General features: G+C 37.0%; 1 protein-coding gene across 2 annotated transcripts in view; it reads left to right on the top strand.

Moving 5' to 3' along the window:
- LNPEP (leucyl and cystinyl aminopeptidase) overlaps positions 1-13,752 on the top strand; it is a 108,807-nt gene extending 95,055 nt beyond the window's left edge. For both annotated transcript variants that reach the window (XM_032156764.2, XM_058440683.1), the window contains 4 exons: positions 805-966; positions 2,894-3,034; positions 4,009-4,090; positions 4,664-13,752. In XM_032156764.2, the coding sequence (XP_032012655.1) occupies positions 805-966; positions 2,894-3,034; positions 4,009-4,090; positions 4,664-4,795 (517 nt within the window). In that variant the 3' untranslated portion in view covers positions 4,796-13,752. The remainder of the gene's footprint in view (positions 1-804; positions 967-2,893; positions 3,035-4,008; positions 4,091-4,663) is intronic.
- The last annotated feature ends 495 nt before the right edge of the window (positions 13,753-14,247 follow it).

Genomic DNA, 14,247 nt, shown 5'->3' with positions numbered 1-14,247 from the left:
CCAGAAGTAGTATTACTGAATCATATGGTAATTCTAATTTTAATTTTTTGAGGAACTGCTGTATTGTTTTCTACAGCAGCTGCACCGTTTTATATTCCCAACAACAGTGCACAATCATTCCAATTTCTCTACATCCTTGCCAACACTTGCCATTTTCTGGGTTTTTGATAGCAGCCATCCTAATGGGTTTGAGGTGATAAACAAGTCTCTTAATTTAGAAATAAAACATAGCAGGTAGAGTTAGCAGTTAACAGAAAAGCTTTTGGGGGTAATTAGTTCTCTCCAGCTCCTTACCATGCATTATGGAGAGAAGATTCAAGCATCAGATGAAGAGTTGGGGTGGAGGATTTGGATAACGTTTTGAGGTCTTTCCCAGCTCTGAGATCTTAATAAAGGCAGTAGACTGTGTTTACTCTCTGCACCCCATTTACTGCTATATTTCTACCATGAAACTTATCACACTGAATTGTAATGCATATATTTATTGCTCTATACTTCGTAGTAGCCTGTGAGTTCTCAGAGGACAGGGGCTCTCATTCCTTTTCTGCTCCCTAGTGTCCAGCCAGTCACCTGCCTGGTTCTTCGTGAGTACTCTGTGAATATTAAATTGAACTGATGTATCCATAGTTGCACTACTAGGAAAATAGCAGTCACTGAATTAAACTTTTTCTCGACCCTAAATTGTGTACTCAAACTTGTTATTATTACCGACCCTCACACCAGAAACTCCACCACAGCCAACTCTTCACCTTTGTATTCAGAATATTTTCTTGTTATTCTCATGTTTGACCACCTCTCTTACAGCCTACCTACTGATGTCATGACAGCTGTGTTCAAAGTTGGAGCGAAAACTGACAAAGGCTGGTCATTCCTTTTGAGCAAATACATTTCTATAGGCTCTGAAGCAGAGAAGAACAAAATACTAGAAGCACTTGCCAGCTCAGAGAATGTGCGGAAGCTTTACTGGTATGAAACCACCAAGGAATATGATATACAGAAACCAAAAGAATACAAACGCTGTGCTCTTGGGCAGGAGCTCATTTTTGAGGGGATCTCTTTTCCTCCCTTCTGTTACAGGCCAGGCCTAAGTTGGACAGTGTGGTGAGGAGACTACAGGTGCTGGGCTTTATCTTTATGGACAAGCAGAAAATCCTTTGCCCAAAAGGGATTACAAGATGTCAGGAGTCACAGCCCCCTCCTACTCCTTGCTCAAAAAGTATTCATCCCCTTGGAATGTTGTCTTATACACCACAATTGGTACTCCATATTTTGGGACCAAGGCATTGCTTTGTGCAAGCTGTCATTTTAAAATGTAGACATTTCAGAAAAAAAATAACATATTAAACCTTCTAGGTTCTATGTTCATATGAGTTTATTTGTCAGACTTTTCCTTTTTAATATGTAGTGATGAAGGCCCAGAAGTAGGAGTGTCATATGGATGAAGGTAGGGCAGTAAGTAGGGCCTTCTGACAGGAAGAACAGGCAGTGGTGGGGTAGAGGAGCTCTACATAGCCAAGAGGAATATGGAGGTATCTGGTGTAGAGAGCACAGATGTTAAAAGTTACACTGAGGATAGAAGGAGGCTTCTGGGTCTCATTACTTCTGTTGTATGATTTTGCTCAGAAAAATCTTAATAGTGTCCCAGAGATGTCCTCAGTACCTGTCCAGACCCACTTACCAAAAGATACACTGTAAATTGTCATTTTCTTTAAAGTATTAGCCAGCCTCTAACTTAAGCAAATAGAGAAAAATCATTGTTTTTAAACTATGCTAGTAATACACTAATAATGCCCATGATAAAGTATTCAAACAGTACCTAAGAATATAGAGTAAAATATGAAAGCATTTCTCATGATCCTTCACTTCCGTTCTCGTTTTCTCTGTTAACAACAATGTCAGTCTTGGTCTTTGTATTCATCTGTGGGAATGGATATTTGTACATATGTATGTACGTACATACATACATACCTACATATTTAACTGCATTTTAAAAACCACATTAGGTTTATACCATACTCAGTGTTTTGTGACAATCTTTTTAGTGAATGATCAGTCTATGAGATTTTCCATGTCAATTCTTGAAGCCTGCTTTATATAAAAAAAAAAACTAAAGTGTTTTTATGGGTTCATAATATTCTGTAGTATGGCTCTATCATAATTTATTTAACCCATCATGTTTTGTTGAGCTTTTGTTTTTTTCCCTCCTAAAAATACTGCCACAGTCTTGGAGTAGGGGGTGGTTTCTCACTATAAACAGATAGTATAGCATAGTAAATGAGAACTGCTTTTGTTCAGATGTCAGGCTTTGGTATTTATTACTGTGTGACTGTGGGTCAATTAGATAACCTCAGTTTCTTCAACTATAAAATTGAGTTAGGTAGTATTAATAAATACCTACTTTATAGCATTGTGTGTCAAGGACTTAGAACATTATTTAGTACATAGTGTCAGTAAATGTTTGCTACGAACATTAAGAGTATATTCTGAAATGTATCCTAATTGTCAAATAATTCAAATGGCCTAGTTTTTTTTAAGAATAGTAATATAATTAACCTGCCCATTCAAATCAAATAAGGTTTTTACCAGAAAAAATACCCACCTCCCGAATTGTAATAAATTCTACCAGAACTTATTTCCTAAATGTTTTTACTATTTAAAAACTATTTATTGTCATGTGACAATATAGGTAAATGCCTATTTCATTGGTGAGTTCTTTCTTCATTTAACAAAAATGACATTTTCAATCTATAGATCAACCGTAGACTAACGCAACAGTTATTTCTCGATTTGCTACACAGCTTTAATTAGGAAACCATACTAAGTTTAATTTAAGTTCAGTCATCACTTCTTCATGAATAATAATTTTGGAGGCTAAATCTACTTTGCTCTTCAGGTTAATGAAAAGTAGCCTGAATGGAGATAACATCCGAACACAGAAGCTGTCTCTTATCATTAGAACAGTGGGTGGACATTTTCCTGGACACTTACTGGCATGGGATTTTGTCAAAGAGAACTGGAATAAGCTTGTACAGAAGTAAGTTTCTCAGAGAATTATTAACTTTTAGTATTCTCAAGTTGTGCATTTGAAAAAAGCTCCCAGTGTTGTGTTGGCTCACAGAAGTTAGGATTTGCTGTGAGAGGAAAAATACTTCCGTGACAGTTTAACTGAAACATCCGGAAATTTTCACATTTGTTAACATAATTCCATAGCATGAATCATTTAACAGTAGCATTCCATCTAAGTTCTAATTAAGCCTACCCTTGCTTGGCACCAGGTTACTTAGCTCAGCACGGCTACAGACTATTTCATAGCAACCATTTAGCTATGCATATTGAAAAATACCTCTCCATGGCCAGGCACAGTGGCTCACGCCTGTAATCCCAGCACTTTGGGAGGCCGAGATGGGTGGATCACGAGGTCAGGAGATCGAGACCATCCTGGCTAACATGGTGAAACCCCATTTCCACTAAAAATACAAAAAATTAGCCGGGCGTGGTGGCGGGCGCCTGTAGTCTCAGCTACTTGGGAGGCTGAGGCAAGAGAATGGTGTGAATCTGGGAGGCAGAGCTTGCAGTGAGCCAAGATTGTGCCATTGCCCTCCAGCCTAGGCAACAGGGCGAGACTCTTAAAAAAAAAAAAAAAAAAAAAAAAACCTCTGCATTGCCAAGGCATCAGTTAAGAACTCACATTCAGCTAGATGCAGATGTAGTTTTTTTGCTGCTTTCTCTCTTTTAAATCAATAACGGCATTTCTGCGTGTACAGTGTGATCTTCGACGATATTAAGCAGATTAATTGTCTGCATGTTCTGAACTCTTCCCTTTTTCTGCCCACCTTTCCTTCCCACCGGCAGTAAGTATGCATAGGGCTACCCCGGTTTCCTCAGTTGCGGTTCCGGGAGGAGGATTCTACCTCTGCCTTTGGCATTAACGACTTTCCTTTGCACTCAGGAAAAACGCTTTACCAGCAGCTGCCTAATTTGTTTGCTCTTGTTTTTGTGTTTCTTCAGGTTCCATCTGGGGTCCTATACCATACAAAATATTGTTGCTGGATCAACTTACCTGTTTTCAACAAAGACACATTTATCTGAGGTTGGTTTTATAAAATGCTAATGCAGAGACTGGGCAACCCTCCTGGCAACCCCGACCACGCTGCTCAGTTTTAGTGAGATGGTGGATTTTCATGCTAATTCCTTGTCTCTGTCTTCCTTAATCACTACTAATGATTCTGCATTGTGATTACTTCTAGATGGTGGCATATATGATAATGAGGAAAAATTCTGATTCCATTCTCTTCCCTTGTCTCCCTAATACAAATAATTGAAGTGGTCATAAAATTGTTTGGAAGAATTGCATTCTTGGGGTGAATTCATAGCACCAAGCCTTTGGACTCTACTTTATTTATTGTTACTTAAACATCTCCTTGGTTCCATTTTAAGTTAGAAAAATGTATCCGTGTGGGAGTAAAAAGATTTCCTTTTTAAAATCATTTCAGATATCACCATACTTGATTGGGAACTCCATGTAGATACCTTGAATATTAAAGTACTTCTTTCAAGATAACAGCACAGCCATCACTAAGTTAAAGCTTATTTTAAAAGCTAGAGTTACCTGAGGTTTATTGTCCTTTTCTTCTTTTGAAATTCTTCTGTGTGAAACTTACAGGTTCAGGCATTCTTTGAAAATCAGTCAGAGGCAACCTTCCGGCTTCGTTGTGTCCAGGAGGCTTTGGAAGTCATTCAGTTGAATATCCAGTGGATGGAGAAGAACCTCAAAAGTCTCACATGGTGGCTGTAGCATGCACAACCGCACCTCATTTTGTTGCCCATTCAGAGAGCTTGTAAGCTTGGGCTCTGCCGCTTTTGCAAAAGCCAAGGTAAAGCCAGGATCGCTGCCGAGTTGTTTGCGCTCTTTGGAGTTCTAGTTAGCTCAGGGCCTGACTGTATTTTTCGTCCGTCTTTTCTGAAGTGTCTTTGGGCAGTATGTAGTTATTTATTACAAAATTATATTCACCTAAATGCCAACCATCTACAAAAACAATGAGTAATTTTTCTACTTTGAAGATACACAAATGGGGAAAAAAACCCTGTTTTGGAATTCTGTTCTCTTCCTCAGTATCCAGAAAGTTACTGACACAGTAAAACAAGGAAAGTTCTACCCTAAGAGCCACCATCACTGCAGGCCGCTGGTTTGTCAGCCATCTGTTGCTTCTTATTGATAGATGATATTGGAATGTGGTACAAAGTTAGCTCTGAAGAATATGATAACAAAGACAATAAAGCATGCACTGTAAGAACTGACCTCAGGTGTGCAGATCTACTTTGATTTGGGGTTTTGATTAATTCTTTATTTTTCTGAAATAAAGTTTAAATAATGTCTGTAACTATTGTGTTTTTTTTCCTGCAGAATAGCCAGGTGCTACAGATTTTTAAAATTTTTGTTGTATTGAAAAGCTAAACAAGGCCAAAAGGTTAAATTTTTTGAATATTTAAGACTTTCTTTTTCATCTTTTATAGCATTACCATAGGAAACTGTTCCAAACTGAGTTAGCTTTAATTATAATTATTTTATTCATAAATGGTGATAGTCCCCAAATCTGTACACCTTTATCACTCCCTGCTGTAGATATACTTTAGGTTAGTATTTCTACATTCGTGGCAAGCATTTTGGTAACACCAGTGGTTTTCATTGTGACTTTTATCACTATTACTAAGAATGCAATTTAAGTTGCCTTTTGGCATCATAGATCATAGAAACTTTCTCTCTGAATCATACCCATGTGTGAATTTTCATTTTATATGATAGTGTAGCATATTAGATGCATATTTTAAAACAGAGCCTTTGAGAAATTGAAAAAAAATTATTTGAAGTTCACCATAATACCTTAAAGGAACAAAGAGAATGTGGGATAGGAGTAACTTGAATTCGCGTTTAGTATGGTGGACTTTGAATTTTTTTCACTATCAAAAATAGTGCTTTTGTTTAGTTAAAAATTGTAGTTTTTCTTTTTTGTGTGTGTCCAAACTAACGTAAAAGGAATGGTCAAAGAAGGAAAGAAAGAAAAATGAGGGAGGATGTCCGAAACTGTATGGCATTTTACTCCTGAAAGAGAAATACTGTACTTGAATTTTTGAGCTATGCAGACTTATACCTAGATTGTTGTGTTTCTTTGATTCTTAGGAGAAAAGCTTTCTTCCTAATAATTCTTGAGAACTTTATATTTTGTTTGAAAACAGTTTCTATGTACATAAAAAGAGTAGTTACCCATTTGTGAGCACTTAAAACACTCCACAGAGTCAGACAGTGGGAAAGGTCACCCTTTTTTTATTCAGCAGGTATAAAGTTAGAATGTATGGAATTGTGAATAAAATTATATTTTATTTTATGAAAATATTTTTATATAATAAAATTTAAAAGGCTGGTAAGCTAAAAAAATAGTCGTCTTTAATCCTAGTGTGTTTTCCCCAATTTAGTCTTTTCTAAAATTTATCTGTTTTAGAGTAGAAAATATTATATCCTGAGAATCACAGAATCATCTAAGTATGTCTTATTCAACTGAGGTGATTGTAAGTCTTTATTCTTGTGCTTTGGTTAAATGAATGATAATTTAGTTGATAGTGAAAGTTAATGTATTTTTATATTTTTAGAGTGAGGGAAAAATACTAAACTTTTGAGAGTTTTGTTGTTGTTGCTGGTTTTTTACCATGTGGTACTAAATTCCACTTTGATACAAAATTTAAATTTTGTAACTTCTCAAAATCAGTGAAGATTCTTCAGTTTTACCTGTGCTTCTTGACATCGCTGCTATAATGTAGGTTAGTTAACTCTGCATATGGCAAATCTTGTCTTGAATTATATCATTTCTCTCTCTCTCTCTCTCTGTGTGTGTGTGTGTGTGTGTGTGTGTGTGTGTGTGTGTGTAGTGTGGGGGGTATTGTTATGAGTAAAACCTTATCAAAACTTGGCCTGAAAAACAGATAACTCATGATCTATTGCTATCTTTATTACTCAAAGGCTGTTCATTCCCATAATACCATATCCATAATAGTTGTAGTTTTTTTGTTGTTGTTGTCCTTACCTTAATTATTTGTAGTTTTAGTAGGCCTTGCCTCAGTTTTTCCCACAGAATTCCATAATTTTAATGTTGAACTAACCCATCTATATAGGACTTCTAAAAACTACATCAGGAATGTAAGGTTAAATGAGAGGTAGAACTTGTAGTGTAATAGGTATAATGGTAGCTTTCAAAGTTTTATCTTCTCAAAACATTGTCTTAGCCAGTGTATTTCTGAGAACTCAGACTGAAGCACAGAAGTCACAGTATGCTTCTTTTATTTAAGCACACAGATTCATGGCACAAGTACTTGTTGAACAGGTGTTCTCATTGCAGAGAGGTCTACTTGAATATAAAAGGGTCATCATACTAGATTATTTAAAAAAATTGGAAATCTTGGGTTGTGGAAGAAGTGTTTATGCTTTGGAGATCTAAAAAGGTTATGAATGTAGGAATTGGATGAGTCCAGTTTGTTCTGTTAATATAAAGTGGTTAGATATATTAAACTGCAAGTAGTATCAGCTTCACCATAAGCTTGGGCCTTCCTCCATCTTGTTTTATTTAAGTCTCTTTAAATGAAATTTTGTTGTCATTGTTTCATCGTTCATGAACTTTCTCGCTATCACAGGTTCTACTTTAATTTTCCTTGCCATATGTGTTTCCATTTTATGGGACATTAGCCACCATAGGAACCACAAGAGTTGTCAGAAGACTCCTGGGTATAGAGAGAAAATCAAGCTGCATCAGTATTATAGGGTCCAAACAGAATCCTTTCTATTAGGAAATAAGAAATCAGTTAAGTGTTGGCTGGGCGCGGTGGCTTATGCCTGTAATCCCAGCATTTTGGGATGCCAAGGTGGGCAGACCATTTGAGGCCAGGAGTTCTAGACCAGCTTGGCCAACATGGCAAAACCCCATCTCTACTAAAAATATAAAAATTAGCTGGGCATCGTGGTGCACACCTGTAATCCCAGCTACTTGGGAGGCATGAGAATCACTTGAACCCAGGAGGCGGAGGTTGCAGTGAGCCACGGTTGTGCCACTGCACTCCAGCCTGGGTGACAAAGCGAGACTGTCTCAAAAAAAAAAAAAAGTTAAGTGTTGATTTTGTTGGATTACTGACAGTTTGTTGAGGTGGATTTTAAAAAGAGTCTATTCAAACCAAAGTACCTGGAACCATAATCTGCCGTCAGATTGCTAAACACTCACATAATCCCCATGTTTCCTGGGGCTTCAGGGAAGGCAAATACATCTGAGATGAGCCACCTCCAAGGACAGCACTTCCTGGGCTGCAAGAGTAGGATTTGGTTACTTAGGCCTCTCTAAAAACTGAGGCCATGGATATGACATAGCTTTTCTTCTTACCTTTGCCATTGTTACTTTTGTATTTATTGGAATTAAATCTCTTTTTAAAGAGCTTCCTTCCCCCTTCACCCCATTTGTATTTTTAAAAACTAAGGTATATATATATATTTGCTTGTTTTTGCATTCTTTTATTTTGTGCTCCATTCCCTGCTTTGCCAATTAAGTACCACATGAAAAGTAGAGGTCCAAAAGTATGGTAAATCTCCTCCCTTAACCTTTATTGCCTGCGTGGGTGACAGCTAATAGAAAAGTTGATCGATTTTTTTCAGTGGTTTTTTTTGGGAGTATATACTTTAAAAATGTACATACATGTTTTTGATAGTTTTTATATTATTTCATTTTGTATATTTTTTTCCTGATGAAGAGTGATGTATCATCCTATGAAAATTTCATTTACCCTTCCCATTTTACCTGTATGGGCAGTAGCTACAGACTAGTTATTTGGTTTCCTTCTTTGGAAGAAGGTGGTGATGTTGAGAGGAGAGCAAGGTATGTTCTTTTAAAAGTGTGTACAGATGTTTTTGCTATTTTGTGTTATTTCATTTTGTATTTCATTCATCCATTTTGTGAACGTGTAGATAAAACGCGGTGGTCCAAAAGCATGACAGATGTCCCCTTTGCGTTTCTCCTTATTGTTCGCATGGACAATAACTGACAGAGTATTCCTAGTTGCTGTTGTTTTGATCTAGTCTTGGGGGCTGGGGTTGTATATTATTCTTTCAAGTGTGTATAGATACTGTGTCACCTTTTTATACTTCATTTTATACTTGTTTTCTTGTATGGATGCATATATACTTAATGAAAATTGAGGTTCAGAGTATGACAAATCTCCTCTTTTCCCTTTTCCTTACTGCCTATTTAGACAATAGCTAATAGAGTAGTTTGTTTTGTTTTGGGGTGTGGGAGAGAGTGGAGTGTGTATTTAATGTATATAAATAAACTTGCTACTACATTGTATTACTAATTTAGTTCACACTGTGTCCTTCTCATGGATGTGAAAGTACCAATGAAATGTGGAGATCTCGATGTATAACAGTCTCCCATTCTCCTCATCCCTTATTGATGGCTGGGCAGTAGCTAACAGAATAGTTGTCAAGTGGAGTATTTGAGGTGAGGGGGAGGGACGGGGAAGGTAGGAAAATGCACTTAATGTATATACATGTTTTTACTACTACATTGTATTAATTCATCGGGTGCCCAGACTGAAAGGTACCTAATGAACCGTGGAGTTCCGGATGTATAACAGTCTCCTCTTTTCCCTTTCCCTTATTGCCCATGTGGGCAATACTTAAGAGTAGTTTGGGTTTATTGAAGATCTTTTGCTAGGAGAGAGAAAATGGTTTCAGGGTAAGAGTATATACTTTAAACATGTATATAAATGTTTTTGCTACTTTTCTGTCACTACCTTTCTTACCTTGTCCTTTACATGGATATATGAAGAACATTGAGGTTCAGCCTGTAACAACTCTCCTCTTCTCCCCTTCCCTTAGATTGTCTGTGTGGGCAGGTGTCTAAGAGAGTAGTTGATTAGCTTCAGGGATTCTTCTGTGGGTATTGGGATATATCCTTTTGTATATGTATGTACATATTTTTACTTCTTTATTATAGTGTTTCATTGGGTACCTGGTCCTTCACTTGGACGTGTAGGTTCCTAATGAGCCATGGAGTTATGGATGTATAACAATCTCTTCTCCCTTTACCCTTTCCATGTATATGGGGAACAATTTTAAAGTAGCTTGGATTTTTTGAAGTTTTGAGGGATGGGAGGGGTCTAAGGCAGAATATATACTTTTTAAAAATGTATATATACTTTTCATTACTATATTGTATTATTTCATGCTGTACCCAGTCCATTGCTTGGACTTAAGGGTACCTAATGAAACGTGGAGGTCCGGATGTATGAAAATCTCCTCTTTTCCCCTTTCCTTATTGCCTCTGTGGGCAATAATTATAGAGTAGTATAGATGGTTTTTCCTTTTTACTCCATCTGCATATCTCCGGGAGGGTGGGGTGTGCACTTTTAGAAATGTATATAAATGTTCTTGCTCCTTTTTCCTGTTACTTCATTGTGTGCCAAGGCCTTTCCATGGATACTTAGGTACGTAATGAAAATTGAGGTTCATTCTATGAAAAAATCTCCCCTTCTCCCCTTCCCTCATTGCCTGTGTTGGCAATGGCCAGTAGAGTAGTTGTTTAAGGGATTTTTTTTTTTCTTTTTTTTGGTAGGGGAGGTGGGGCATTTCTGGGTTTGTCTTTTTTTTTATGTCTATAAAAGTGTGCTAGTTGTTATTGTTGTTGTTCTTTCACTCTCAACATAGTAGTTTGTTTGAATTTGTAGGAATCAAATGTAATGAGGGACCCAGACCCGAGAGTGTGGTAAATATTCCTTCCCTTCCTCAGAGCCTGTGTACACAAGCAAGTAGTATGTGAGCACTGCAGGGTTTGGGTTTGGGTTTTGGTGTTTTGCTTTTGAGGGTTTTAATGAGAAGTGGGATTGTTGAGAGGAAAAAGCAAGATATATAATTTTTTTTAATGTATATAAATGTTTTGCCCCTTTTTGGTGTTAACTTCATTTTGAATCTGGTCCTTTGTATGAACACTTAGGTACTTAATAGTAATAAAGTTGAGATTGACTCTATGAAAAATATCCCATACTCCCCATCCCTCATTGCCTAGGGGGCAATGGTAGAATAGATGTTTGGTTTCTTTTGGGGGGTGTCTGGGTGTGTGTGTGTGTATGTGTGTGTGTATACACACACAAGAACACACATATTTATATACTATACACACACATTTTAATGTATATAAATATTTGCTACATTCTGTGTGTTATATAATGTGGTACCCAGTCCTCTGTTGGGACATGGATGCACATAATGAAACATGGAGGTCCAGACGTATGATAACTCTCCTCTGTTTCCCTTCCCTCATTGCCTGCAGGGGCAATAGTTTCATATCTTGGGTTTTTTATAGTTTAATTTTTTTTTTATGGGGAGGGGTTCTTTGGGTGGGTAATAGTCAGGGGGAAAGGACAGTGTCTATACTTTTTAAAGATGTATATAAATGTTTCATGTTATTGGTTTTGTACCTAGTCCTTTGCGTGGATATATAGGTACCTAATGAAAATCGAGGATCAGTGTATGACAAATCTCCCATCCTCCCCTTTCCTTATTGCCTATGTCGGCAATAGCAAGTAGAATAGTTATGTGTTGTTTACTTACTTGTCTGTTTTGGAAAGATTTCTATTTTTGGTAGGGGAATATTCTTAATATGTTTTCATATCTTTATTTCATTTTGTAGTCTTTTGCATGGCTACGTAGGGACCTAATGAAAGTTGAGTTTCATAATATAACAGCTCACTTCTTCTTTTCCTACATATTTCCTCACTTAGCAGTAGCTAGTATAGTTATTTTCTGGTTATTTTATTTCATTCCCTAGGATCTATTCCATTAAGGATGCAAGTATATAGATGCACATGTATCATTTGCTTCTTTTTTCCGCCATTATTTTCCTTTAACACTTAGTCCCTTGCAAGGGGTCTGACTGTACGTAACAAAAATAAAGACCTACTAAATCCCTGCCATCTGGCTGGAAGGTGTAGCAGTGTAGTGATGTAACTAATGGCAACAGGTGTGCAGCAGATAAGACAGGAGAAGACACTTGGCTATGGTTGAGTTGTGAAAGCTAATTAGATCCAGCATTTCTTATGTTGATTCAAATTGAATGAGGTAGAGAAAAGGGACCTGTGCTTTTGTAAATTCTAGAAAGGCAAGAGGACAGTATTTAATAAAGGTGTGTTTAAACTTCATTGCTCATGTATCATTTAGTAACTGGTAAACCGGCGAAGCTGATAAGCCAATAAGAGTGCTGTCTAGAACGCATTTGTAAACCCTTAAGAGTAGCTTCTTTTTGAGGCCTGGACTTCTGGTTCATCTACAGAAGTCTATTACGATTCCATCAATTGCATAGCTTGTGTACCTGGTAGAAATTGTGTCTTGGAATGACCCTTTCGAGTTATTGACATGGCTCCGATGAATAGAACATGAGCCCCAAAACTAAATCCAAAAGGAATTTTCTATCTTTCATCCCCCACATGTGGCAAGACAAGTTGGCCCTTTCCTACCCAGAGGTCTTTTGTGTGACTGCATCTTTCTCCTCTGTTCTCCATTGTGTGCTTTCCATTTTGTCTTTAGTGCTTACACTGTTAGGTGTTTTCTTCACTGGCATTCACAAATATAAGCCATTGCTGCCTCATTAGCCTTGTATTTTGTGTGCATATCATGCATCCAGACCTGTATGTTCACTTTAAGCATTCTTATATCACACTGTCTCCTCATCTACCATATGGTAAATGTTAAAACTCCACATTTGTCTGCATCAGAGAAAATGCATGGGCACACATCCTCCCTCCCTCCCTCTCTGCTCTCCTCCCTTCCTTCAGGCCTCTTAGCATTGTTTGTTTTCCCATTTCTGATACTACTAATCGATACTGAAGATTTGCCATATTACTGTTTTGGAAACATTGAGTGATAGAACTCCTAGAAAATTTGCAAAGAAATGTTATATACTGTATCTCAAACTCTCAGGTTCTAGTGTTGAAAAAGTAGCCTGTACTTTGCTATTACTTATACCTGCTGCCATAGAAAAAAATAAGTTTATTCATGACACATTTACATTTGATCATAAATAAAAGAAAAAAGGGCACCTTTTCAGAGTTAGTCATGGTAGTCATTAGTGATATTTCTAAACAGTTCTTAATTTAAAATACTTCAAAGGAAGTAAAGGTCATGGCTTTGCTGAAGGAAATGCTCCAGAAATTGGACTGTATAAACCATCAGTACAATAATACACTGTGTATGTATGTGTATATAAAATGAGAATTACTGCATAATTGGAGCATTTGCATTAATCAACAAACTCACATTGAGATAAAACTTAGTTTTACAGCTGTCTTGATTAAAGCCAAGTGTTCCACGTTGCTGTGAAGAATAGCCTCTTTCAAATACTTTGGAAAGCAGTTACTTGGAAACTTGTAAAGGTATTACATTTTTATATTTAAACACCTATAGAGATCTTCAATTCCTTGAGTCCGAGCTTGTGGGTGGAATTCTAAATTTGTATCATAATCTGTCTTTTGTGAAAGATTTTGAAAATATGTATATATAATATTGTATCTGCAAATTGTGTTGTTTCACTTGTAAAGGGAAAAGGCTTATTTTTCTTTATATTTCTGATAACTTGTTTTGCATATGACCAGCACTGACTGAAAGGCATGTGTAACTGCAAACACTGTTGCTTTTTTTGTGAGATGAAAATAAAAGTATTTAAATACAAATATTGTGTGGACTCTTTGGATTAATGAATATATATAATGTGGTATTTCTTCTTAGGTTATGACCTCTACCAGGGCAGCTCCTGTACTCATTGTCTTCTGTGGTTAGTTTTTTATTTCACCAGTATCCAGTATCTTTATTGCATATACCTAAGTTGACATTTGACATTCAGAGGTGGCTAATTCTTTGTTGCGGGGGCTGTTCTGTGTATCATAGGACATTTAGCAGCATCCCTCCTATGCCAATTGCAACTAGTTGCCAATAGCAACTCTTGTCTCCAGTTGTAACAACTAAAACCTTTCCTCCAGACATTGCCAAATGTCCCCTGAGGTTAGGGTTAAAACTTTGAGTGGATGCATAGGGCAGAGAACTAAGTAACAGTCGTGGGAGCTCCATCAGGACCATTATTTACTTTTTGGACTAAAGCAGTTCTTATAAACACTCAGGTCACCTAAGTAGCCAACTGATGCAGTAGTCATACAGTACCTAAATCAGTG

This window comes from Hylobates moloch, unplaced genomic scaffold, assembly GCF_009828535.3.
Source record: "Hylobates moloch isolate HMO894 unplaced genomic scaffold, HMol_V3 SCAFFOLD_6, whole genome shotgun sequence".
Lineage (NCBI taxonomy): Eukaryota > Metazoa > Chordata > Mammalia > Primates > Hylobatidae > Hylobates > Hylobates moloch.
This window is presented reverse-complemented; position numbering and strand designations above follow the sequence as displayed.